This window comes from Hyperolius riggenbachi, chromosome 5 (genome assembly GCF_040937935.1).
Source record: "Hyperolius riggenbachi isolate aHypRig1 chromosome 5, aHypRig1.pri, whole genome shotgun sequence".
Classification (NCBI taxonomy): Eukaryota; Metazoa; Chordata; class Amphibia; order Anura; family Hyperoliidae; genus Hyperolius; species Hyperolius riggenbachi.
Window position 1 is genome coordinate 130829945 of NC_090650.1, and position 27082 is coordinate 130857026.

Consider the following 27082-nt stretch of genomic DNA (forward strand, 5'->3'; position numbering starts at 1 on the left):
TTCTTTAAAAATAATATTTTATTGAAAGCACCTTCAGGTAGTATACTGTATATAGTTGTTATTCTAGATATAAACAATTTCAGTCAGGCTGGATGCAGCAGCCAGAAAAGGGGTGGGGGGTTGGGGTAAGAGGTAATATCTACCTCAAATTTAGAGGTTTTATTTCCTCAAATTAACAGATTTGGATTTGGGATTTCAGAATTAAAAGTATTTTCAGTAATAACCTACTTTTTAATTATTTTACCTGAATCAGCTATATATAAAATATATTGGAAACATACTCTTTCACGTGTAGCTTCTAATATTTCATATAGAGCCTTGAAAGGGTCTGTTTTCTATCACCTCTCTCTATGATCTAGTTGGACGTGTATCCAAATTTGCAAGTCATTCTCTTTGACAAGTTTTGCCATTATGTCCACCCGTGCAACAAGTGCCACCATTTTGTCCCCCTATATAATAAGTCATTATGTTTCGTCCCTATGGACGATTTCGTCCGTATGCCACAATTTTGACAAAAAATCTTGCTCAATAATTGTTGGTACTTAAATAGTTTTTATTTAAAAAATACCACCTGGACTGTTTATTGATTGGAACAGAGCATTTGCACACGATCCACAGCTGCCCCACTACCACTTTAAATGTATTTTTAATGGATGGTGGACCTGTGCTGGTGCAGTTTTCTTAACCCACAGGGATTCCACTACAGGCATCCCGCCTACCATACCGAAAATGTGGAAAAAACCTAGTGGCTTCAAATGGGGTTAGAAATCATGGATTGCTGCCTTGAATACAGAGAGTAGAAGTTTGTTTCCAATTTAATTGGGGCTAATTTATCAATGCCGATGCAAAGAAAATTATATCAAGAGCGTTGCAGTTTCCTATAACTATCAGTCAGGTTTCAGTTGGTAAATAACCATCTTGTTGTATCACCCCCTATAAAATACAGCTAATTAAATGGCATTACCAACAACTAATGTAAAAGCAAATTTAAAATAGTCAACTGTAAATGTTTATGCCAGTATAAGTGAATGAGACAACATTTAGAATTTGGAATACAAGGGATGTCATATACAGGTATTTGTTGAAGTGGAATTAAAGTCCAATAAAGAAATAATCTTAGTCTACAGAAAGTTACAGCAATTACAATTAACTTTTAAACTTATAAATATGGTGTTTCGATATTATTGTTGTTTAGGTCCAACTTTAGTCATGCATGAAGTTTTGAATCAGGATGATATTATTTAGTCATGCATGATACCCTTCTATGCCTCTAAATTGTAGGCCTGCTTTTATAGGCTAATACTAAGGTTCAGCAAATCAATATCACAATTCTATTCCTTTTGAGGATGATTCCTGCCAATTGTCTTTATTAGCATACCTAATGACCATGCCCCATTACTGTATATGCACAGTGATAAGAGCCAAACTGGAGCCAATTGCTTTTGAATGGGAATGTCGCTTTATGTGTACATAAAATTAGCATTTTATAATGAAGATGATAGTTGTAAGTTCATGCTTTACATTCAATCACTGCTGTTTAATGACATCCAAATGCACTGTTTAGTTCCAGCCCGGCTGGGAACTAATTGGATTGAAAGAAACATGACGTGGAGGAGTGGTGAATCAGGATTGGTATTATGGGATGAGAGGGTGGAATCAAAGAAAATAAAACTTTAAAAATGTTTTACCTATGGGGGTTCAAATAAAAGTGTCCCAACTCTGGCCAGTAGAAAATCGTCATATTATGAAAATCAGGAATATAACTGATGTAGCAGGAACACCGACAGTAAGAAAAAAACCTGACAGCTATTACCATTATCTTTCTCTTTTGTAGTGAAAAAAGGGGACATTTTTTGCATTTTGCTTTAGGTTTGTCTCCTAGAAATCCCCCCACATGCAAATCTCAGCTATAATGGTATATATTTTCTATGTTACAGATTGTAAGAGGACAGAAGTTGCAGATATTATATTTTTAGTGGATGCCTCCGCGAGCATCACCGTTTCCCAGTTTAAAATCACGCAGAGATTTATGGAAGCCGTGGTTAACAACTCTATGGTTGGGAAGGAAAATGTCCAGTTTGGTGTTGTGACCTACAGTACAACTCCAGAAGAACAGTTTTCTTTGAATTCTTATTCTACCAAAGCTGAAGTCAGGAAGGCTATATATGATTTAAAACGATTGAAAGGATTGACATATACTGCTACAGCTTTAGAATACACCCATGGTCAGTTTGACCCAGTTTACGGAGGTCGTACCGGAGTTGCACACATTATCATTCTCATTACTGATGGAGCAACAACAAAAGAAGACAGGCCCAAGCTAGACACCGTACCCCAGGCTTTGAGGGACAATGGCATCATAATCTTTGCTGTTGGAGTTGGAGCAGCAAAAGAAGATGAACTTAAGAAGATTGCTGGACAACCAGACAGATGGTTCTTAGTGGAAAATTACACCAATCTGGAAAGTTTACATCAAAATATAACCCAAATTGTTTGTGATGAATCTAAACCAGGTAAGTAGGAATACAATATGTAGCAAGCATTGCAGGGATAACTTACCCTACCTTCTTGTTGGCTATATTTGTTTCTACTATGTTTCTACTACGCTAATTAATACCAATGTAATATCCAGTACATAAAAATGATAGCTAACCTAAGGCTTTAAAGCAAACCTGAAGTGAAAATAAACGTATGAGTTCATTAAAGGATACCCAAGGTGACATGTGACATGATGCGATAGGCATGTGTATGTACAGTGCCTAGCACTCACATAACTATGTTGTGTTCCTTTGTTTCTTTCTCTGCTTGAAAGAGTTAAACATCAGGTATGTACGAGGCAGTTCCTGTCTGAGTCAGGAAAGGAGTGTGACCCTCACTGATAAGAAATTACAACTATAGCACATTTTCCTAGCAGAAAATGGCTTCTGGGAGCTGGAAAGGGATAAAAGGGTCAATAGTTCATAGTTTAGCTCTGGCATACTTCAATGAATGTGTAATTGAGCAAAAACAATAAAACAGTCAAAACTTAAAAAGTGGATTTAAATATAAAATACAACTGTGGAATATCTTAAAAAGTCATTTTTAGGAGAAGAATAGATAAAATTGTTTATTTCATTAGTTTATTTTCACATTGGTTGTCCTTTAAGTATGTGTTTCACTAAAGGTAAATTGCTTTAAAGGAGAACTTCAGCCTAAACAAACATATTGTCATTAAGTTACATTCGTTATGTTAATTAGAATACCGGTAGATAGGTAATATAATTTTTTACACACCCTGTTTTAAAAGAACAGGCAAATGTTTGTGATTCATGGGGACTGCCATCTTTGTCATGGGGGCAGCCATCTTTTTGGTTGAAAGGAGGTGACAGGGAGCATGAGACACAGTTCCAACTGTCCTGTGTCCTGATTACCCCTCCCAGCTGCACACGCTAGGCTTCAAATGTCAAATTCAAAATGTAAAAAAAAAATTGCACCAAAACAGCAGAACAAGAACAACAACATCAGAAATCCCATTATGCTTTCCACAGCATCAGGGGAAAATGCCTGGGCAGTTTTCTTCTGTGCAGCTACAAATGAGGCTTGTAAAAGAGAAACAAAGTTCTTATGCTGTGAAACTGTTAAAGAAACACCAAGCCTTTTTAGTGCTGCTGAGTCGATTTTTAGTCTGGAGGTTCACTTTAAGACTTCATTGCGAAAAAGCAGCCATAAAAAAAAATCTGCTTTTCTAAATAGAAAAAAAAAAACCCGGACTGACCCTTGCAACTTTCCAGCACTAATATTTATTCAGAAGCTTTCTCTCACTCAAATATAGCTGTTTTGGCATCTATTTATTTTCCAGGACTGATTTTATAAGCATTCAACAAGCTTGTTTACTTAGATAATAATTCCAGTTTTCTCCTAGGTGATATTTTCACAACTAGCGAATATAGTGCTTTTGAAACCACCAGCAAGCAAGCAAATACTAGAATAATTTTGACATGACTATTTCACCTTTTGGCACTTTTTCCATTTGAAAGTGCTGAAATGTTATTTTAAATAGAAAAAGAAAACATATCCCCTAGGAGAAAGCTCTGGAGAAAAGGTGAATCGCATATTGGCCTTGGTGTACTGGAAAACAGAAAGGGACTTCAGATAATTTCTTAGTAGGGCTAGTACTAATTGTACCTAAGTTTATCTCATCATGTCACATGTCACTTCAGGTATGCTTCAAGCACTATTAGAAACGGTCCATTCTTATAAACATTATTTGATTAAAACATGTTGGTCATTTACACACATATGACATAATAAAATTGATATAGTATAGTATTGTTATTTGATGGTAATTTTTCTTCTTTCTTTCTTTAGCTTGTTCTCATCAGGCGCTTGACCTGGTGTTTCTAATCGATGGTTCGGCAAGTATTACACCAAGCGACTTTGACATGTCAAAATCTTTTATGAAAGAGATTGTAGACAGTTTCAACATTGCACAGGACCGGGTACGCATTGGGGTGGCTCAGTACAGTGATAATCCACAAAAGGAATTTTTCCTGAATGAGCATTTCTCCAGCGCAACTATGAAACAACACATGGACAGAATTGTGCAGCTGAAGCAGAACACATACACTGGGAAAGGCCTGACGTTTGTCAAACAGTTTTTTGAGCCTGCCAATGGAAGCCGTAAAAAACAACAAATTCCTCAGTATTTAATAGTCATGACGGATGGTGAATCTCATGATACAGTGCAAGAAGGTGCTGATGAACTGAGGGGCAGTGGGATTACTATCTTCTCGATTGGAATTGGTCTCAAAAATAGTTTTGAACTCATCCAGATTGCTGGGAGTCCTCAGAATGTATTTATGGTGGAGAACTATGAAGCTCTGGACTCCATCAAGAGGCAGATCGTTTCTCAAGTCTGTGAGCGTGGAGATCAGCCCAGCCAAGGTAGGCAAAGGGGAGATACTATAAATGTATTGTATGAACTGCTTGAAGTATTAACTTCTGTAGATTTGTCAAATATTTGCTTTAAGTGTGAGCTGTAGATGTAGTGTTACTGACATTTGAATCTGCACATCCAATTTTGCTGTTAGTGTCTGTGTTTGTCTCTTTTTATGGTTTAAACCTACATTCTGCAATATAAACATAGTTCACAACACACATACAAAAGTGATGTCATGGGGGACCTTTGTCAAGTCTTTGTCAAGTCATTGCAAACTTGACTGGATCCATGTGAAAACAAAAGCATAAAGTATTAAAACACAAACACTGAACTCTTGCCCTAACTTTATGCCTAATAGCAACCAATATTATTTCTCTAACCCTTACCTTAATTTGAGACTATGCTTAACAGAAACCATATCTCCTAATCAGGCCAGCAATCACCAACCTGAAAAGTGGAATGGTCACAACCTGAACTGTTAAACTGATATTAACCCTAAAACTAGCCCAGCTTATTAGTTCCTCCCTAATATTAACCTAAACTACCCAAGTTAACTCCCTAAACTAAACTTACCTAAGTAGTAAAGCATTTTTCAGGGATGATGTATCTCTGTACTAAAATTATTAAAGGGATACCGAGTAGGTTTTAAAATCACAATTTGTACTTACCTGGGGCTTCCTCCAGCCCACCGTAGGCCGTGAGGTCCCCTGGCATTCTCCTGACTACACTCCTGGTACCGCTGGTGGCTCCGGTAATTGGCGATTTCCAGGTGAATTCACCAGTATGAGTCCCCGCCATGCCAGCCGGCATGCGTAATCACACTGGCCGACGGGAGAGTCCTGCACATGTGCGGTTCTCTAACTCTGAACTGCGCATGCGCAGGACTCTCACGCCGAGCTTGCATGATGACGCGTAGTGGCGTGATGACGCGTAACGTGTGCGGTAGGGACTTCAGGCGGAAGTCGGCAATTAATGGAGCCACCAGTGGGACCGGGAGAGGAGCCAGGAGGACGCCGGGGGACCTCGCGGCCTATGGTGGACAGTAGGAAGCCCCAGGTAAGTACAAATTGCGATTTTAAAATCTGCACGGTATCCCTTTAATGTTGATATGATCTACATTATATACAAATAGCTGACAAGTGATGCACTGTTATTGTAATCAGCCTTGCACCTCCTTACATACAGTATGTTGCATACATTTATTACGTATATGAAACTTTCAGTCCTGAGCTTCCAAAGTCCACAGAATTCTGATTTCCACATCGGAAAACGGCATTCTGACTCAGAATGTGGAATCCAGATTGCCAAGTGAAATTCTGTGGAATTCCTGCCATAATCACACACTACAACTGCCACACTACCCAAGTCTGTGCACACAGCACAACTGCCATCCTAAGCTTCTTCCCAGAACTGTACCACCCACTCCCCCCCTAAGCCGCCGCTCAAGGTGCAACCGTCGGTTAGTATAGGATTCCTGCTAACTGCAGTTTAACTGTCAACTGGCCTCTGTGAGTCCACGCCATGCATTACAGCTGTCTTTTATAGTGCCCATTCATTATACAATTTTTTTTATTTTTTCCCGATAATTTCATTTGATTATTGCGTTAGATGGAATATAAAGATTTTTCCAACTTATCCAATCAGATTTTTATTGAAAAATGGAATAATCGTTCGTTTTTCTTAAAGCGGTATAAAACCCTGACATAATATTCAATAAAAACATGTTTTCCTACTTTTATATGCCATACAGTTATCATATTTGCATTTGTGCATAAGTATTATTATTCATTTAGAAATTACAAGTTCCCAAAAGTACAGTTTCTTGCTTTGAGAGCTGACTTTGTATTTTATTAATAACTGGTTTTATTCATTATGTATTGAAGGCAGAAATGCTTTGAGTTTCTGTCTGTGTCCAGGAGCTTCTGCACAGTCAGAGAATGTGTCACATTCCTCACTTGATACAATTAAGTAAGCACCATATAACATTATCTCCACTTTCAGATGCATCCAGATTTCTCTGCACTGAACTTTCAAGTCCTGTGTGTAACCCTTTGAATGCTATTCTAGTAAAAAAAAAAAAGAAATGCTGGTTGTATATAATATGCTGTAAATAATTTTTTAGAGTAAAGAAGAAATGCTGGGTTTCATTCCGCTTTAATCGAAAAGAAAGATTATTTTTGATGTGATCATTTTGGTTGAATAAACGGGAATAAACGGGAAAATCAAAAGTTTATATTGTACCATGTATGGGCACCATTAGTTATATAGATAACTCCAATTCCCGCAGTTAATTGCAAGGTCTCTATAAATGCAATCTTCATCAAATTTGCTAGGTATCTTCCAGAGAATAGTAAAAGTAGAAAAAATCAATTATGAATACTTCAAAGAACAAATGGTTTTTAAACTGGGTAAAACGACATTTTGTTGCATACACTTTAATATATATTAGTCCTAAGCATTGTATACATATTTTATACATTTTAATAAAAATGGGCAGTGTGGGGTCTCCCCTCCCAAGATTCTTTGACCCCTGGGATAGACAGATGTGGTGCTGGTATAGCTCTGGCTGCGGAGCCCCACATGGCCCAGGCTCCACATCCTGAGCTATACCAACTCCACATGGTCCATGATATGGGGGGGGGGGGGGCTCTGGAAGAGAGCAGTGGCCAAGTCTCCCCCTCTCCCCAGAGCCCTTATCCAATCCACAGACAAGGGGCTCTTCCCCACTTCCAGTGCCCGGGAGGTGGGGGCGTCAATGCTCTGGGGGGCTCGAGGTGGCAAATGGGTATAGGAGTACTGGCTTGCGGCGATGGGTGCTGGCAGCAATGTCAGGGTTTGCTATAGTAAGTATAGCAAGCCCTGGCAGAGCATCTTTGAAAGTCCCACCAGGACTACCCCTTAACAAACCAATGGGAATCATCCTTCTCAGTTAAAGGACCAATGGGGAGCCCTGGAGGGATGCTCTGCTGCGGCTTACTATACTTAGTATAGTACCAGTACAGGGATCAACATGCTTGGCTGTTCTTTGTCACTCGGTGGGTATCCAAGGTTAATGGTCAGCCCCCGGCCCATGAGGCGGGGTGAGGCAAGTTCCTCAGGCGCAGAAGTGGGGGGGGGGGGGTGACGCTCACCTGGCCATTGGTGGGGTGGGGCACCGAGCTGGAGCGCATCGCTTGGAACCCGGAAGGAATAGGTGTGTAATTACTTCCTCACCCACTGCTGACACACACTGTGCGCACATAGCTGGAGGGGGAGAGTGGACGGGGACCCAGGTTAGGGAGTGGGAGGTCCGACCCCCCTCCCCACCGCTGTGCCCACTGCGCCCTCTTCCTGGCTTATACCCCCTCCAGGCTACACTCACTGGGGAAAATATACTACCTATGTATGGGGGGAGCAGGGAGCGGTATCCTCACAAGTTTGCCTCAGGCGGAAAAAAGTCTAGAATCGGCCCTGTTAATGGTGTGGGATTATCCAAAGGTATCCAAAAGGTAAGTCTTTATGGTTAATTAGGAATATCAAAATCCTTTTTTTTGTTGTTGTTTTATTTTTATTTGGATTAGGAATTTGGCATTTGGCATTTCTGCATCCCAGAACAAAACAATCCAAAAATAGCTTTTCATATTTTTGCAGCTTTTTATTTATTTTTAGATTTTTTTTTTTTAAAATAACAAAATATTTACATAACCTTAAAACGTAGACTAAAACATATACTATTTAACAATTATTAAACTGGACCTATCACCTGTAAACACAGGGTGCAAAATGAGCCCCCCCAATGTTCATACCCTTGCCTATCCTTGTTGACTCTCACAGGCTGTGGGGCCATCTTGCAAGGGTCATAAAACAAATGTGGACAACGTAATCTTCAAACCCATAACATGTGTAGCCACAAAAACACCTGATCTGAAGGAGGGACCCCCTTATCAGAGGGAGTGAAGTAGTAGACGGGGCCCCCTGACAGCTCTGGATTCCTCTACGTTCACAGGGGCTGCTCCCCTGTGAGCATTGCCGGGGTTGCCATAGAGTCAATGCAAAATAGCAGTTTGGCAGTGCTAAGTGTATAAATACAACCATACCAAATGATGGTGGCATTATCTGTTGTAAAGTTTGACAGGTTATGTCCACAATCAGTCTCTATGCCCCAATCTAGTGCCGTGACTCTGAGCCCGGCCCACGGTCTTCACCTATAGACAAGCCTCCGTGTGAACAGGACACTTTATTTGTCTCCTGACTACGGTTACCCCCAGGTCTTTAACGTGTAAGGTATACAGACTGAAGTAGAGTGGACAATAACCCCCCAGAGCCCCACTGAGGTATCAACAGAGTTCAAGAGTTCACAAGTGTCAAACTGTAATAGTACCTTGATGATGAGGATGAGGCCCACAATGGTGATAGGCAGTAAGCAGATCCACTGACAGGTAATGGTTGGTCCAAGCAGTAAGCAAGAGTATCCAGGTAACAAGCAGAGGTCAGTCCAGGCAGCAGGCAAGAGTATCCAGGTAACAAGCAGAGATCAGTTCCAGATAAACAATAGTAGTAAGTGCGCACCCAGCAACTAGCCACAGCTATGCTATCATGGGCGATGACTGGGTGCTGAGTGCACGTTTAAATACAACTCTCATCCAATCAGTGGCTGGCCACACTCCGCATATCCAATCTGTGCGGAGTTTACCCTTGCAGAGGACGTACTGAGAACACGCCCTCCACCTATCAGAAAGTGCGGCCAGCGTTCCAGCCTGCATGTCATCAGTGCAGAGACCCGGAAGCGAAGGTCTCAGCCCGGTTCTCGGTGCAACTTTCAGCATAAACAGATAAGTTCCTTACATCTGTGTTCTTCTGGTAGAGCTGTTTATTGCTGTTCTGTCTTCACTTAAAAGCAAGATTGCCCGTTATTTGTTGGTTATCAGTGCAGTGCAGCTGTGGCTTGTGGTATACGACTTCACAGCAATAACTTGAGGTCCTTTCTTGTTATTACATGTGTGATCTGGATTTGCTAATCACAGATCATTGCTGTTTTTTATGATACAGTAGTTAGTCTCAGTATGTCTTGCACTTATAACTGCAATATACAGAAGTACACTAGAGGGTGCCAAAGTATCAGCCTTTCTTGCTGTACCATAGTAGGACGCATAATGGTCTGTATTTCTTCCAGCACTCCTATATTTCAGAGCACTTTCAATATTGATAAATGTAATAAGGAGTGTGTAGTACACAAAAAAGTATAGCAATTAAAAATTGAATAAAGTATCAATTACTACTTCTTGCAGAGTGGAAGTGTATTTTCTTTAAAAAAAAATCAAATAAAATAAAACATTATGCAACTGATTATGTACAGCTGCAATCCCGTAACAAAATTATTCTTACATGCTATAAAGGAGAAATCTGTTGTATGGTGCATCAGAGCAGCTTCTTACTACATCATTAAGGCTCCCTGCACACTGCATGCGATTCCGCTAAGCGAATAGCATACAATGTATCTAATAGGGAAATCGCATGCGGTTTTGGCATGCGTTTTCCCCACGATTTCGCATGCGATTTCGCATAGGAGGTAATGTTAATTTACACAGGCAGTGACATGGTTAAAATCGCTAACCTAATACCCTATGCGAAATCGCGGGAAAAAACGCATGCAAAATCGCACCCGCATGAGATTTCGTCTGCGGTGATTTCCCGGCGATTCCGCACCGCACAAGTGGAAATGCAGCCTTAGTGAATTATGGCCAATGTCACTTTTCCGTGAAGTCCTCAACAGGAGGCAAAAAGCAACTACCCTGGATAAGTTATCCTGACACACACACAAAATATAGGTTGGGGTGAACCAAGAGACAGCAATAATTCTGTTAGTTATAGTGAAAGTATTTTTCAGACTTTTACTTTTTAGAGTACAGTACTTTGTTTTAAATATTTTTCTATAAAGGTTTTTGGATTGTGGAATGAATCAACTAAGTATTAATTAATCCTTATTGGGAAATTTGCTTTGATATAAAAGTGCTTTGGAATACATGCATGTTTCTGGAACAAGTTATGCTTGCAAACCATTGTAAATGGTTTTGTTTATAGAGATAGTAAAACGGATAAGTAAGAAAAGAAGTAAGAATAAGAAAAGATATTCAGAAATCACCAAATTCACCAGCAAACAACATCCTAGAAATAAATCCCTAGCCAAACAACTTTTTTTTCCAACTTTCTACTCATATACCAGGAACTGTAGTGGATTGCTGGGTTTTTTTGGGGGGGGGAGGGGGGCGGAGTAATGGTTGTACTTCCTTACTTTCCCCTGTCAGATCTCTCCATTCCAGTGTACTTGATTGGTCTCTAGAGTAGTAATGTGACCATCATGTCTACCCAGAGCCGGGACAAGGTCCTCCAGCACCCAAGGCTGAGACACCAAAGTGCGCCCCTCCATCCCTGCCTCCCCAGCCGTCACACACTGATTGCTATTAGACTAAGAGGGCCACAGGGCCCACAACTTCCCCAACACCTTAATATCTAGTTATCTGGCTTGCAGTCACTGCCATGTATCCCCTTTTCTTATTTCTTTCTGCTTCAAGCACAATTAGGAATGACAGCTGAATAAATTCTGCGCCCCCTCCTACACTGCGCCCTGAGGCTGGAGCCTCTCCAGCCTATGCCTCGGCCCGGCCCTGTGTCTACCACACAACAAGTACAGCCATAGTATCTCTTCTACAACAGTGCAGCCAGTCATTATTATGTCCTGCCTATAACAATTGCAACCATAGTGTTCCGTCTATAACAAGTGAGCCATAAACTCCCTAATATAAGATGTACAGCCATAATGTCCAAATTGTAACATCTCCAGCCACAATCCCCCATGACAAATGCAATCATAATATCCCTCCTGCTGCAAAAACATAATAATGCCCTGCAGCCATAATGTCCTGCCTGTGACACATGCATCCATAATATCCTATATATAACAAGAGTTTAGCCATCATCTAATGAATCCATAATGTTCCTTCTATGGCAAATTAGCCATAATGACTATATAGTGTCCCCTATATAACAAGTCCAGTCATAATGTTAACCATATGCATATACAATGGCACCCATCATGTCTTCCACAAAACAAGTGCAGGCATCCAGGGGCGTAACTTCAAATCATGGAGCCCACCAGAAAAACTTTGATAGGGACCCCCCTTGTGCACCGCGATTCCCTGGTCTCCCCTTGGTGACTCTCACAACCCGGGGGCCTATCTTGGAAAATTCATAAAACAAGTGTGGCCATCATAATTTGTATACCAATAACAAGTGTAGCCACTAAAACCCCTGATTCCTGAAGAGAAAGCTAGTAGTTGGGGCCCCCTCACAGCTCCGGGTCCCCTTGCAGTTGCAGGGCCTGCTGCCCTGTAGTTACACCCCTGCAGACATTGGGTCCATATGTGACACATAAGTAGAATGGAGGTACATTTGTTTTTTTGCATTGTAAAAAAACAAACAATAATAATAGTTTCCTCTTTTATAGTTTTATGTAATGGGAACCACATTTAGAATATTCTCAGTCTCGACTACTTTAACATGCATTTCAGAAATGTGCTAACATTGATGATTAAACTCTCACACCCCCAAAGTACTAACTCACAATAGTCTGGCTTGTAAATAATACTTGTAGAAAACTGCAGGGATGTTGCTGTCCTCCAGTCTCTCCAGATCCCCAGACAATGTCTGACACCATAGAAGTCCCAGCCTCAGGATACCACAGGATCATGCAGTATTCTGCTCATTATAGGTCAGGTGCACTGAGGTGTGGCCAGCATATGTGCTGCAATACGTCTGTTTCTCCTGCAGTTTCTGCCTAAGGTGATTCCTAGTTTGTGATGGCATTTTCAAGAGTTATTTTTAAACAAAGCTCAGAGCCAGGACAAGGTCCTCCAGCACCCAAGGCTGAGACACCAAAGTGTGCCCCTCTTTCCCTCCCACCCCAGCTGTCACACACTGATTACTATTAGAGTAAGAGAGGCACCCCCCTTCCCCCAACACATTAATCGCAGTCATTGCCATTTATCTTCTTTAGTTATTTCTCTGCTTCAAACACAATATGGGAATGACAGCTGAGTGAGTTGTGCGCCCCTCCTACACTGCGCCCTGAGGCTGCAGCCTCTCTCGCCTTTGCGTTGGCCTGACCCTGAAGCTTTTTTATCTATTGGTGGAAAGGAAACCTAAATCCCTCTGCTGAAATTAAGTGCAAAGCACAGTATTGCTTTTTTTAAAACAGATGTTTGCAGGCAGAGCAGTATCATTCACAATGTCACTTAGGCAGGTGCCTGGGGCCTGATAGGTTTCAAGGGCCCCAACTTTTACTTTCTCTAGCGCCTCTCCCATTGCAGATTACCAAAAAATCCATAAGGGGGAGGCAATGTTACTGCCCCGCCTAGGCCCCCACTTCATCTTAATCCATCTTTGTTTGCAGGTTATCACTTCCACATGTCCAAATGTGTCCAAAACCCACAACCTATAATACCAGCTGTTATGACAAAATTAATCTTCAGTAACTTTAAAGGGACTCCGAGCACCTCTCATGGGCATGACTTTAAGACAGACGACTTCCAAAAAAGTTGTGCTATGACCCCTCTGGAGGAGCCTCTTGCAATGGCCATGCGTGTCACTTCCTCTTCCTGCTTCATTCAGTGATGCACTTCTCTAACAAAGAAGACAGGGGTTTCCTGGAAGTTATAACATAGCCAAAATGGCAGCCGCGATTTTTAAATTGAAATCAAACTAATACTATTTGCTGTAGAACGGTGATTCAGGAACCAAATGAAAGAGGATAGCACAAGCTACAGGAAGGTATGCATCTTTAAATACTTTGCAGTACTGGTCGGAGTCTTAAAGGCATGCCCATGCGAGGTGCTCGGAGTCCCTTTAAGGCATAACAGCTAATTTATATGAACTTAAGAGCACATAAAAAACTAAATTGGACATCCTACCTAGGCAGCCTGTATACATAGATCTGAACATTGCAGCTAGTGTCTCTCTAATCTATGCTGGAAGTTTTAACTATTAGTTTTATCACCTCCTGCCTGTAAGTAAGTAAGTAGGTTAAAGGAAGGAGAGGCTTCTACTAGTTTGGGGATCTGTCAACTGCAGTCTGTGTTAAATGGGTAAAGAGATGGTGTAAATTTGGATAAACAAGTACAGCAGCTGAACAATACAGCAAATCAATTCAATCAAAATACTTTCATCAAAATATGGTCCTGAAAATCTAAAAGGCACATCGAAGTGTAACAGCTCCAATAAAGTAAAAAAAGAAATATGACTTTTACATTAAAAAAAATCAGATGCCATAACAAAAATAAATGCAAAATGACAAATAAAGTATAGTAAATCATGATACAATACGGAAAAGCCATTATTATTATTATCATGGATTTATAGAGCAGTAACATCTGTGGCGCTATACAATAGAGCTGCGGGAAAAGAAGGGGGGTTCAGAAAACACAGAATCAAATACAAAAGTTTTAAATATAAACAACTGAAATAATAATAAACTTGGGTATAATAATAATGCAAGTAAAGCTAAGTTTACAGAAAATGTACTGCGCCAGCGCATCAGATGTGGTGCCAATGTAAAGACAGTGCATCCGTTGTAACGCACAATGCACTGCCGCATACCGCTTCAGCACACAGCTCATCCATTGCCGGTACAGGCACAGAATCCTCCTGGCAATGGATCTGCTAGTAAGGCGCATTCACTGCAAAGCTACCTAAAACATCAGCTGTGGCTAAGAGGCTGCACTTTGTCTATTAGATTGACAGTGATTTATAAGCCCTAATGAAAGATATGAGCATTTCCTGCCAATTCTTATATAAATGTTTTCCTATTACAGACTGCAGCATAGACATTACAGTGTCTGTTGACTACTCAAGAAGAATTAGACCGTCAACTACATCTGTTCTACAGCAGAAGCTGAACCTCTTCCTCCCTGAAGTGCTACAACATGTGTCTACAATGAGCAACCTGAGCTGTGCCACTGGATCTCAGATAAACATACGCTTCAGATACGCTGTTCCCAAACAGGACTCAACGTTTCTCTTTGATTCTGACTTTGATAACTATAATGAAGATATTCTTAAGAAGTACATTTTAGCTCAGACAACTGCTGATACATTTTTGAATGTCCAGTTCCTGGAATCACTTTGGAGGAAAATGCAGGCTTTACCTGCACAGAGAACAAAAGTGAGAATAGTTTGATTTCTGCTCTATCCATACAGCATGAAAATTATTACTCATGTCCGCTAATAACGAGATTTCTTATATCACTGGCAGTAATTGCTCACTGCAGTACTAAGCTATAGAGCTTCGCTGTTGCGCTACTTCTTCAAAGGAACCCGAAGTTTGAGACCTATGGAAGCTACCATATTTATTTCCTTTTAAATAATACCAGTTGCCTGGCAGTCCTGCTGATTTTTCTGGTCAGTAGGGTCTAAATCACTCACCTGAAACAAGCATGCAGCTAATCTTTTTAGATTTGTCATAGACATGCAATCTGTAGGGATGTTAGCTAGGAGTAGCTACGAGTATGAAGCTACTTGTAATCAAAATTTAAAATTAGATAGTGCTGCCCACGGCAGAGGGCAGCACTAAACCAGGAAGGAGGAAGCAGTGGTGTTAGGTGGAATGCATCAGCTATTTTTTTTTCTTAAAAATCATCTCTTTAAAACAGAGCAAAGTATCCTTGTTTAACCATTTCTGCCGCTGGGACTTGAGCCTCACGTCTGCAGCAGCAACTGCTTCAGCCGCAGGGATGGGATAGCCACGTCCCTGCAGCTTGGGAGGCTGTACATGTTTATTCTTAAATAGAGTTGCTGCGCTTCCTCCCGCCACTGATTTCCCCCACTAACTGCCGCCGATCAATAGATTTATGAATGGGAACAAAGTTCCCATTCATTAATCTTCCCATAGGCCACCTTGATTGCAGGCACCCATTGATGCCTGTGTCACTTCCCTAGTTACAATGTAGCAACACATTGCTTTTTATAGCGTACTTATTGTACGTGAATAAGAAGTGCTCAATGGGGACATCTTGTGGCCAAATAGTAATATTACGCCTACTGTGTTTAGGGAATAGAAATTGTTTAATATGTATGTCAAGAGGGCATATTATTATTAATTTATGGGCTAAAAATTAGTGATGGATGTAAAACTGAAAAATTGGACCTTAACTGAAACAAATGGGCAAATAAAATGTGTGGATTTTAATTACGGTAGCATGTATTATTTGAAAACTATAATGGCCGAAAACTGAGAAATTATTTTTTCCATTTTTTTATTATTCACGTTAAAATGCATTTAGAATAAAATAATTCCTAACATAATGTACCACCCAAAGAAAGCCTAATTAGTGGCAGAAAAAACAGGTATAGATCATTTCTTTGTGATAAGTAGTGATAAAGTTATTGGGAAATGAAAGGGAGGAGCGCTGAAATGTGAACATTCCTCTTGTCCATAAGGTGCAAAAATACCTGCGGGCTGAAATGGTTATTACTTTGCAATGTATTATTGCTATAAATACTATTTGCTGCTAGTGATGATTGTAATCTGTTAATTACGATTAAAATTTCATGTACATTTTTGCAGTTACCGCCATACGTAATTACGATTTGAAAAGTCAAATGATTTTGTGTAATCAGTGTGGACTTTCGTGTTTTGTGTAATTTTGTACCAACTTTAGTGGTTTATAGCAAAGCCCCCATTCATGCTATTGTCGCCATCATTGCTTCGTATGTCAAGGGGAATAGTGGGAACAAGGCAACATTGATTGTAAAAATGCAAAAGCAAAATGGATTTTAACCTGTCATTTTTCTTTAAAAACCCTTTTTCCTTGACATTTTCAAAATTGATTTTCTCAAAAACTAGAAAAAAAAGCAATTTAATGACAATAGTATGTATGGGGGCTTTGCTATCAACCACTAAATTTGGCACAAAATTAGCCGAAGTTGCACACAATTGCAAAATTACGGTTGCTGATAATAGTTACAGACTTTTACTTAGAAGAAGCAAGTGCCTCAGTCATTTTGACTACCAGATCACACATCTGCTGACAGTAATTCGGTCACTGTGTACTTACCTAAAGTGAACCAGAGATGAAGCACCCTCATGTATTTTACCATATATATCAGTGGGAACATTAGAGAAAACACCAACCCTGCTCTTTGTTTCATTCTTCACTTATCAGTCTGCTTGTTATCAGCCCTGATAAAATCCCAGACTGAGCATTCAGTCTGGCTTTGCTCAGGAATCATTATAGCTGAGTCATTATAGCAGATCCAGAAGGGGGCAGGCTTGAGCTTGAAAAGACATCAGAGAAGACAGACTCAGCTATAATGATTCCTGAGCAAAGCCAGACTGAATGCTCAGTCAGGGATTTTATCAGGGCTGATAACAAGCAGGCTGAGCAGTGAAGAAGGGTACGTGTTTTCTCTAATGTTCCCACTGATATATATTGTAAAATACATGAGGGTGCTTTGTCTCTGGTTCACTTTAAGCTACTTTTTAGAACTGCAGTGGCAACTACAAGACAAATGACCAGACAAAATCAGTATGGGTACACAAACAGCTCAATTGTTAACACATTTTTTTTTTATTGTTGTCATCTGTTTTACTTTACTTATTGTGCCAAATACTTTTTTTTCTAGATCATACTCATTTTAACAGATGGGTTGGATGATTCTGTAGAGACGCTAAGGAAGACATCAGAATCTCTTCGGATGCAAGGTTTGTCCAAACATACCTCACGCTATGAAGGGTATATATTTGTAAGAGACATGCAGGCTACACTGAATATATCAACAGTTTGATTACTGGCTTTATGCATTTTTTCATTCATCATATTTGGCCTGTTATGTTTCACGTCCATTGTGATTGTTAGAATATGAGGACAGCTTCAATAATTCCTATTCTTCTCTATACTGGCCCACCATAACCACACAGAAATCTCCATTGTTAGGTACTAGTGACATGACTACCACCAAAGAGGAATTTGTAGTAGAAATGGCACATGGTGGGCTTTGTACTGGACACCTTGACCTTCTGCAAGTCATCTTGGTGGACTGTGGTGAGACATCAGTACAATGCACTTCTAGCTGCTTCTTCTGTGTGTATATAATGGAATCAGAATAAATTATGCATAGCATCAGTAGCCTGGGATGTCAACACACAGCCCCGTTTCTATGGGCGTGCGATGCGTGCAATCGCCCGGGGCGCTGTATTGTTGCGGCCTGAGGGGGGCGCTGTGGCGGTGGGAGCCGGTATAATAGTAATAACTTACCTTCGTTCAGCAGAATAGCCGATCTCGTCGATGTTCCGCATGTCAACACAGGGGGCGCTGTTACTGAGACAGATGCTGGGAAAGGAAGTACATTGAAGCAGCGTGGGACGAGATCGGCTATTCTGCTGAAGAAAAAGGTGAGTTATTACTATTATGCCCGCTCCCAGCACCTACCTACCTAAGCTATACTGCAGCACTTACCTACCTACCTACCTACCTAATCTATACTGCAGCACCTTCCTACCTACCTAACCTATCCTATACTGCAGCATCTACCTACCTACCTAATCTATACTGCAGCACCTACCTACCTAACCTATACTGCAGAACCTACCTACCTACCTCATCTATACTGCAGCACCTACCTACCTACCTAATCTATACTGCAGCACCTACCTACCTAATCTATACTGCAGCACCTACCTACCTACCTAATCTATACTGCAGCACCTACCTACCTAATCTATACTGCAGCACCTACCTACCTAATCTATACTGCAGCACCTACCTACCTACCTAATCTATACTGCAGCACCTACCTACCTAATCTATACTGCAGCACCTACCTAATCTATACTGCAGCACCTTCCTACCTACCTAACCTATACTGCAGCACCTTCCTACCTACCTAACCTATACTGCAGCACCTTCCTACCTACCTAACCTATACTGCAGCACCTTCCTACCTACCTAACCTATACTGCAGCACCTACCTACCTAATCTATACTGCAGCACCTACCTACCTACCTACCTAATCTATACTGCAGCACTTACCCACCTACCTAATCTATACTGCAGCACCTACCTACCTACCTAATCTATACTGCAGCACCTTCCTACCTACCTAACCTATACTGCAGCACCTTCCTACCTACCTAACCTATACTGCAGCATCTACCTACCTAACCTATACTGCAGCACCTACCTACCTCATCTATACTGCAGCACCTACCTAATCTATACTGCAGCACCTACCTACCTAATCTATACTGCAGCACCTACCTACCTACCTAATCTATACTGCAGTACCTACCTACCTACCTACCTACTCTATACTGCAGCACCTACCTACCTAATCTATACTGCAGCACCTACCTACCTAATCTATACTGCAGCACCTACCTACCTAATCTATACTGCAGCACCTACCTACCTAATCTTTACTGCAGCACCTACCTACCTACCTAATCTATACTGCAGCACCTACCTACCTACCTAATCTATACTGCAGCACCTACCTACCTAATCTATACTGCAGCACCTACCTACCTAATCTATACTGCAGCACCTACCTACCTACCTAATCTATACTGCAGCACTTACCCAGCTACCTAATCTATACTGCAGCACCTACCTACCTAACCTATACTGCAGTCATTTACCTAACCTATACTGGCACCTACCTATGTAAGCTGTACTGCATTCACCTACCTATCTAACCTGTACAGCAGTCACTTACCTACCTAACCTATACTGCAGTCACCTATCTATCTAACCTATACTGGCACCTACCTATCTAACATATACAGCAGTCACTTACCTACCTAACCTATACTGCAGTCACCTACCAATCTAACCTATACTGCAGTCACTTACCTACCTAAACTATACTGCAGTCACCTACCAATCTAACCTATACTGCAGTCACTTACCTACCTAAACTATACTGCAGTCACCTACCTATATAACTTATACTGCAGTCACCTACATATCTAACCTATACTGCAGTCACTTACCTACCTATCCTATGCAGCAGACACCTACCTATCTAACCTATACTGGGGGCATCTACCTATCTAACCTATACTGCAGGCACCTGGCTAATTAACACATACTGGTGGCACCTACATAGCTAACCTATACTGTGGGCACCTATACCTGGCTCCACGGGGGGAGGGGGGGCGATTTTTACACCCTCGCCCTGGGTGAAATTTAGCCTAGAAACTGCCCTGTCAACACATTATCAGACCAAATGTTACTTCATGTGATCTAGCACAATCACCATAAGTTGAATTAAAAAGTCAGCATTCAGCTTATAAAATGATAAAAATGTTCAGATACAATCAGTTTAAAGTGGTATTCTCATCAAAAAATGTTTTTTCCTCTAAAGCACAGTAAAAAAATGAATATGAATCATTATGAGACCGCTTTGATTGCGTTTGATTGCATATTTGCACCTCACTGAAGCTGACTGATATCATTGTGGGCTGCAGGACAAATTATCAGATGTACTGTTAAGGTGCATACACACCTTCGATGGATGTTGCCCATTGCGGATTGGAACCCAATTCCTTTGGGGCACATTGCTGAGCTAGGCTGCACAGACATGAGTCAGCTGTTTAGCTGACAACATGCTCTGTTGCTATGTGGGGGGGGGGGGGTGGAGGGACTACAGAGCAAAGCTTCTGTGACGTCACAGGGTGGGTGGGTGAGCAGCATTCAAACAGGAATCGGACGTTTCTGGGGGTGAGTTGATCAGTCGAGTGGATCACTTGCAGGTTGGGGCTGCTCCTCAAATGCCTAATTATTGGCTGAACTTTATCTAGAATAGATAAAGTTCCAGTACAGTGTAATAGTTTTGCCCAGCAATGATATACTTATCAATTAACAGTTAAATGAAGCATAAAGCATGAATTTTAACCCTTGAAAACAAGCCAAATAGTCTCAGTTGTTAATTTAATGCTATGTTTAATTCTTTAGATTACATTTTATGACAATACCACTTTAAATCAAACCTCTTGTATGGCACCAAATGATTTACCTGGATGGTACTCCAGATGCACTTGCTCTTACCAATATTTTCTACTTCCAGATACCATTTTAGCTAAAAGACATTTTTTTTTAATCTTAAAGAGAATCTGTATTGTTAAAATCGCTCAAAAGTAAACATACCAGTGCGTTAGGGGACATCTCCTATTACCCTCTGTCACAATTTCGCCGCTGCTAGCCGCATTAAAAGTGGTTAAAAACAGTTTTAAGAAGTTTGTTTGTAAACAAACAAAATGGCCACCAAAACAGGTAGTAGGTTGATGTACAGTATGTCCACACATAGAAAATACATCCATACATAAGCAGGCTGTATACAGCATTCCTTTTGAATCTCAAGAGATCATTTGTGTGTTTTTCCCCCATGCACTGAAGTTTCAGGCTGCTCTTTTCTTCTTGCAAACAGCTTTGCCCTTGTTTGTAATTCCTCAGTATGTGAAAGCCCAGCCAGCTCAGAGGACGATTTATCCAGCTGATTAGAGCAGCTTCTCTCTTCTCTCATCTAAATATCACACAGGCAGTGTGCATAGAGGGGCCAGAAAGGGTGAGTTCATAGCAGAACCACAACACTGAAGAACTTGGCAGCCTTCCAGACACAGGCCGACAAGTCTGACAGGGGAAAGATACATTGATTTATTACAGAGACTGTCATAGTAGAAAGTGCTGCAGTTAGCCAGAACACATTAGAATAGCTTTTGGAACATGTAGGATGATAAAAAACAGGATGCAATTTTTGTTACGGAGTCTCTTTAAATAGTTTAATACAATATAATTAGATCTTGGCAAAAACAACACCGTTTTGATAACAAAAAAAAAGTTCAAAAGTCTAATCTCTACAACATTTCATTGCAATATCCCCAGTTATTAGCGTTATTTAAACACAAATGCTAGTAAAATCTATAAATGTTTCAACAGAAAACGCTTATACTTGGGATTCCTTCCTTCCATTGTATTTATTAAAATAATGGGACGCCTTCCATTCCTGTTTTTTATATTTTAAAAATCTTGTTATTTATTAGTATTGTAAGGGTTGCATACAAATCATTCATTGCACATCCAGCATAAGACACTTTGGGCCTGATGCAATTGTCAGACTCGCCAGTGTTAAACACTGGTGAGTCCGATAATCAGGCGACTATAAAGTCGCCTGATTCAATTGCATTTAGCCCTAGGCAGGGTGCTAAAAGAACTTGCTTGGGCGATATTATCGCCCAGCAAGTTCCTTACACCCTATCCTATTACACTTTGCATGCCACCAGGAAGCGATGCTTCCCGGCAGACATGAGCGTTAGCTCAGACCTGCAAAAAGCAGGTCTAAACATGCTATCGCACGACATCGCCGCTGCATCTTGGGGTCTCCTTTAATAAGGAGACCCCCAGAGCTCCCCGCCGGCCGCCGCTCATCTCCGCAACCCTCCACAAAGTTGTAAAGCTACAAATTGCTTAAATTCCTTACCGCCGCTTTACACCCGCCGGCCGCCGCATCTCGCCGCAAGTCCCCGCTGTGTAATTACAGTGTACGAGTTACTGTAATTACACTCGCTAAGAACAGAGTCCTGGCAAAGCATCTTTGAATCAGCCGCCGGGGCTCCCCATTGGTTCACAGGCTGGACCAATGAAAATGGCTCCAATAGGGAGCCCCGGCGGCTGATTCAAAGATGCTTTGCCGGGACTCTGTTCTTAGTGAGTGTAATTACAGTAACTCGTACACTGTAATTACACAGCGGGGACTTGCGGCAAGATGCGGCGGCCGGCGGGTGTAAAGCGGCGGTAAGGAATTTAAGCAATTTGTAGCTTTGCAACTTTGTGGAGGGTTGCGGAGACGAGCGGCGGCCGGCGGGGAGCTCTGGGGGTCTCCTTATTAAAGGAGACCCCCAGATGCAGCGGCGGAAGATGGCGACGGATGTTCGGCGGGTTGTGTGCATGTGTGGGGAGCGAGGCCGTGGTGCTGATGGACAGCACCACAGGGTAAACCTCGCTCCCCATCGCCCGGTAATAGCTTTCGCCTGAGTAATGCTCCCTAACGACCGGCCATCGCATGAGTGAAACTGGCAATAGGATTTGCCGGTAATCCTCGTGCGATGGCCTTTATGAGCAATGCATGAATGCTGCAACCAAATGGAAATGTCACTGTTCAGGAAATGACTGAAGTACTGAGACAAGGGCCTATATGCAATTAACTTTTTCACCTGAGTTTTCTCCAAGGTGATAATTTTAAACTTGTCAATAAAATTCCTTTTAAGCCACTAGAAAGCAAGACAATACTCAATATAATTTTGATAGTACTTTTTCACCTTCTTTTTAGTACTTTTTTAGTTAAAAAAAATTGCAAAGTTATTTTAAATCAAAGATGAAAAATTATCTCCTAGGAGAAAACTCAGGTGAAAAAGTGAATTGCATATGGGCCAAGAGGAGTAAATGAATAATTTATTAACTAAGAACATAAAGGAACGTGGCGAGCAATGTACATTAATCTCATGCATAGCAATGGCAATGAATGCAATGATAACCTCATGCACAGCAATGGCAATAAATGCAAAGATATTCAGACATATATACAAGATAATAACTGTGCAGGCAAATGAATTTAGATTGACCTACACATGTCATCTGGAGTATATACAAATCGATCTCCCTGCATAAGGAGTAATGCAGAGCAACCCAGTGTATATATACAACTGTGTGCACATAGACCCAGGAACCTGGTTAAATATACTCAGTAGATACTGTATTTACAAATATATACAGGAGATATTTCGCTGTACAAAGGGAGCGAGCTAACAGGCAGTCATACAGGCAAAACATGAACCAGGATATCAAACCATACAATGTAATCGCTTAGGAAAAGAATCGTTGAGAGCAAGGCTATAGGTCATACACAGGATAGCAAGCACACAGGATAGACAGGACACAAGATACAAGGGCCGGTAACTCAGGCTAGGAGGGCCAGAACACAGATACGATGAGCTAGCACTGGAGTAGTGCTCAGGCTTGGCTTATATCCTTGTGCAAAGCCATCAGGTGATCATCCAAATCTCCTCCCAACAATAGTCTGTAGAGGAGAGCAAGTTCTGGAGGAGTGAGCCCTCTGCTGGCAGGCAGAGGAACAATAAGAATCAAGATTAGTTTATACTGACTGACATCTGCTGGTGAAGAGAGGAAGTTCATGAAGCGTATTCACAGAGATGTCACCAGCAGAGGCAGAGCCTGACAAGTATGTAGAAAAATACTTCTATATCTCCATTGAGATTTTGACTATTAGAAATGTTTTTGTTGAAATGGTAAAATTAAAAAAAAATTGTCCTACCTAATACACATTTTCAATACAATCTCCAATATTTATTGCCACGCACTTCAAGTTTACAGTAAACAGTGAGTGCTGTAACATTAGTCATAACATAATATTTATCATCAACCATAAAACTATCATCTCTGTCTTGTTAGTAAGCAGAATGGCTTGATAATAGTAATAATGCTGACATGTTTATTGCCAGCAAGCTCTTCTGGAGCTATCCCATTTAACATCAGATGCTGAATTAATCTTTACAATACAGAGAAGCCATCAGTCTAATCTGTTTTATATTTTACATTTTTGCAGCTGCACTGGATGCTTGCCCATCTTTTAAGCAGAATTCTGGGCATGCAGTATAGTTCTCCTTAGCATCCCAGTGCACATTACATCACAGCATAAAATAAAAATGTATGTGTGAAAAATGGCTTGCTGTGTAAGTAGTGGCTGCATTACTCTTTTTATCCACTTCCTCTTGGTCATCCTTCTATGTTGATGAACATGAATCACAGTTGTCTTAAGGGATACCTGAAGTTAGAGGGATATGAAGGATGTCATATTTATTTTCTTTTAAACAATACCAGTTGCCTGGCAAGTCCTGTTGATCTTTTATGTGTCAGTAGTGTCTGAGTCACACATCTGAAACAAGCATGCAACAAATCTAGTCAGACTTCAGACAGAAACACCTGATCCGCTTGCTTGTTCAGGGTCTGTGGTTAATCGAATTAAAGGCAGAGGGGATCAGCAGGACAGACAGGCAATTTGCATTGTTTAATAGAAAATAGATATGGCAGCCTCCATATCTTTCTCACTTCAGGTGTCCTTCAATGCCTCCTTCAAGCAAACCGACAGTGAACATAATCTACTATGATCTGAATATTTGTATGTGTAGTAGTAGCAGCAATAAAAATGTTCTTATTCTTAATTTAAGAGTTTGAATTCTAATAGTAAAATATAAACAGCAGCCATGTCAGCGTGTCATAAAATCTGGTTAATTCAGCCCACAAAGGGAAATAATGACTCTTTGAACTTTTCAGGATTATCTTGTTATCAGGAGTATTGTTTTTTAGCAGGATCAAAGCGTTTTAGCTTCTATTTACTTTTCAGGAGAGTTGCCGCTGCAGTTCAACTTCTCTGGCTACACAAATAAAGCACTGGTTTATTAACCCAAGCCATGAAAAAAAGACTGTATTTTTTGGACCATAAGACTCACTTTTTCTCCCACAAAAGTATGAGGGGGGGGAGAAAGTCACTGCATCTTATAGTACAAATGCAGGGAGTTCCTGACTGTAAACCCCTGCCAATACGAACCTCCAACTCCCTGTACTGCGACCATGCAGAGGAGGACACAGGGGGACAAATGGAGGACACAGGGGGACACAAAGGGGCTTAGAGGAGGACACATGGGGACACAGGGAAACATAAGAGGTACAAGGAGGCATGAGGTACAAATAGGGCATACTCCACAAGATGCCCCTTCCCCATGGATGCACCAGGTTTAGTTTATATTTTTTCCCCTGGTTTTTGTCCTCTAAACCTAGGTGCGTCTTATGGTCAGGAGTGACTTATAGTCTGAAAAACACAGTAACAAAAATAAGGAACACAGACAAATTCTTAGTAGGATAGGCACTATAAGTAGCCATGTTTATCTCATCAGGTCACATGCTAGTCAAGGTATAGGTAAGTGAAAAAGAACAGAATCTGGGCAACAACTACATGAAGATCCAATCAGTCATCACCTTTATTACCTCCCCAACAATCTCAACATAAATTGCAGTGCACAGGCCCTATACACTGCAATTTATACATTATAATTTATTTTCATGTAGTTGGTGCAAGGATTCTGTTCCTCTTTACTTACCTATTGATTGAATCTCAATTTGGGGGAACAACTACAGCACCTGCGACCCCTGACATTTGCTGGGCATTCTGGTGCCGATCCATTTTCTTTCTTTTTTTAAGTCTAGTCAAGGTATGCTTTAATTCCTGCAGATATGAACTCACAGTTCATTTCAGTACATGGAAGTCCAGATTCCTAAGAAAGCAACCTAAAGTTGTCATGTAACTTCTACAAAATAAGGTGTTTCTTGCAATTTGTTTATATTGTATGCTGCAATAAGTAATAAACTCCCTGAAAATTGGTTAGTTATATACAGTATATGCGTCTTTAATTGTTTTGAATGAAGATTTAAGAATAATTACTACATAACAAACTGCACAAATAAAAAAAGTCAAAATATTCCATTGCATTAATTTATTCAGGAACTGTTTAAAACATCGGCTTTCCTGTTATCGTTTTATTTTACTGGTTCACGATTTGTCTAATATAAGTAGCTATACAGCTTGCTGATGATTATCTAAGAACAGTCTGATCATGGATGGGAATTGTGTATAGAATTATACTGGTGTGTGAAAAAACGACGATATATATAAAAAAAAAGAAATATGCTCATTACTCAGGTATTAGCTGAAATAACCCAAGTTTCCTGTTCAGTGTTGGACAAATAAGAGCCTGCAACTAGTTGGCGCCTTTGATTTCTTCTGATCCACTTTTTCAAAATGTAATACCTGAGAAAAATGAATTTTATTACTTGAAATATAAACATATCTTGTTATCCAGGTTTGGATGGCTTATTGCTGGTTGGAATGGATGGAGTGCCAAATTTAAAAGAATTTCAAGAAATTGAATTTGGAAGAGGTTTCACCTACCATCAGCCTCTAAGCATTGGAATTTATGACTTACCGGGTGTAATAATTAATGAAATTGTGAGTTACCTGATTAAGTAAATATACTGATAATAATATTTTAATACATTCAATCA

The 27082-nt window shown here is 40.6% G+C and overlaps 1 protein-coding gene across 1 annotated transcript in view; it reads left to right on the forward strand.

Annotated features, from left to right (window-relative positions):
- Positions 1-27082, forward strand: part of LOC137518421 (collagen alpha-4(VI) chain-like) — a 267080-nt gene that overhangs the window by 139176 nt on the left and 100822 nt on the right. The window contains exons 9-13 of the mRNA XM_068236258.1: positions 1938-2513; positions 4348-4923; positions 14764-15113; positions 17573-17651; positions 26881-27026. Coding sequence (XP_068092359.1) covers positions 1938-2513; positions 4348-4923; positions 14764-15113; positions 17573-17651; positions 26881-27026 — 1727 coding nt within the window. The remainder of the gene's footprint in view (positions 1-1937; positions 2514-4347; positions 4924-14763; positions 15114-17572; positions 17652-26880; positions 27027-27082) is intronic.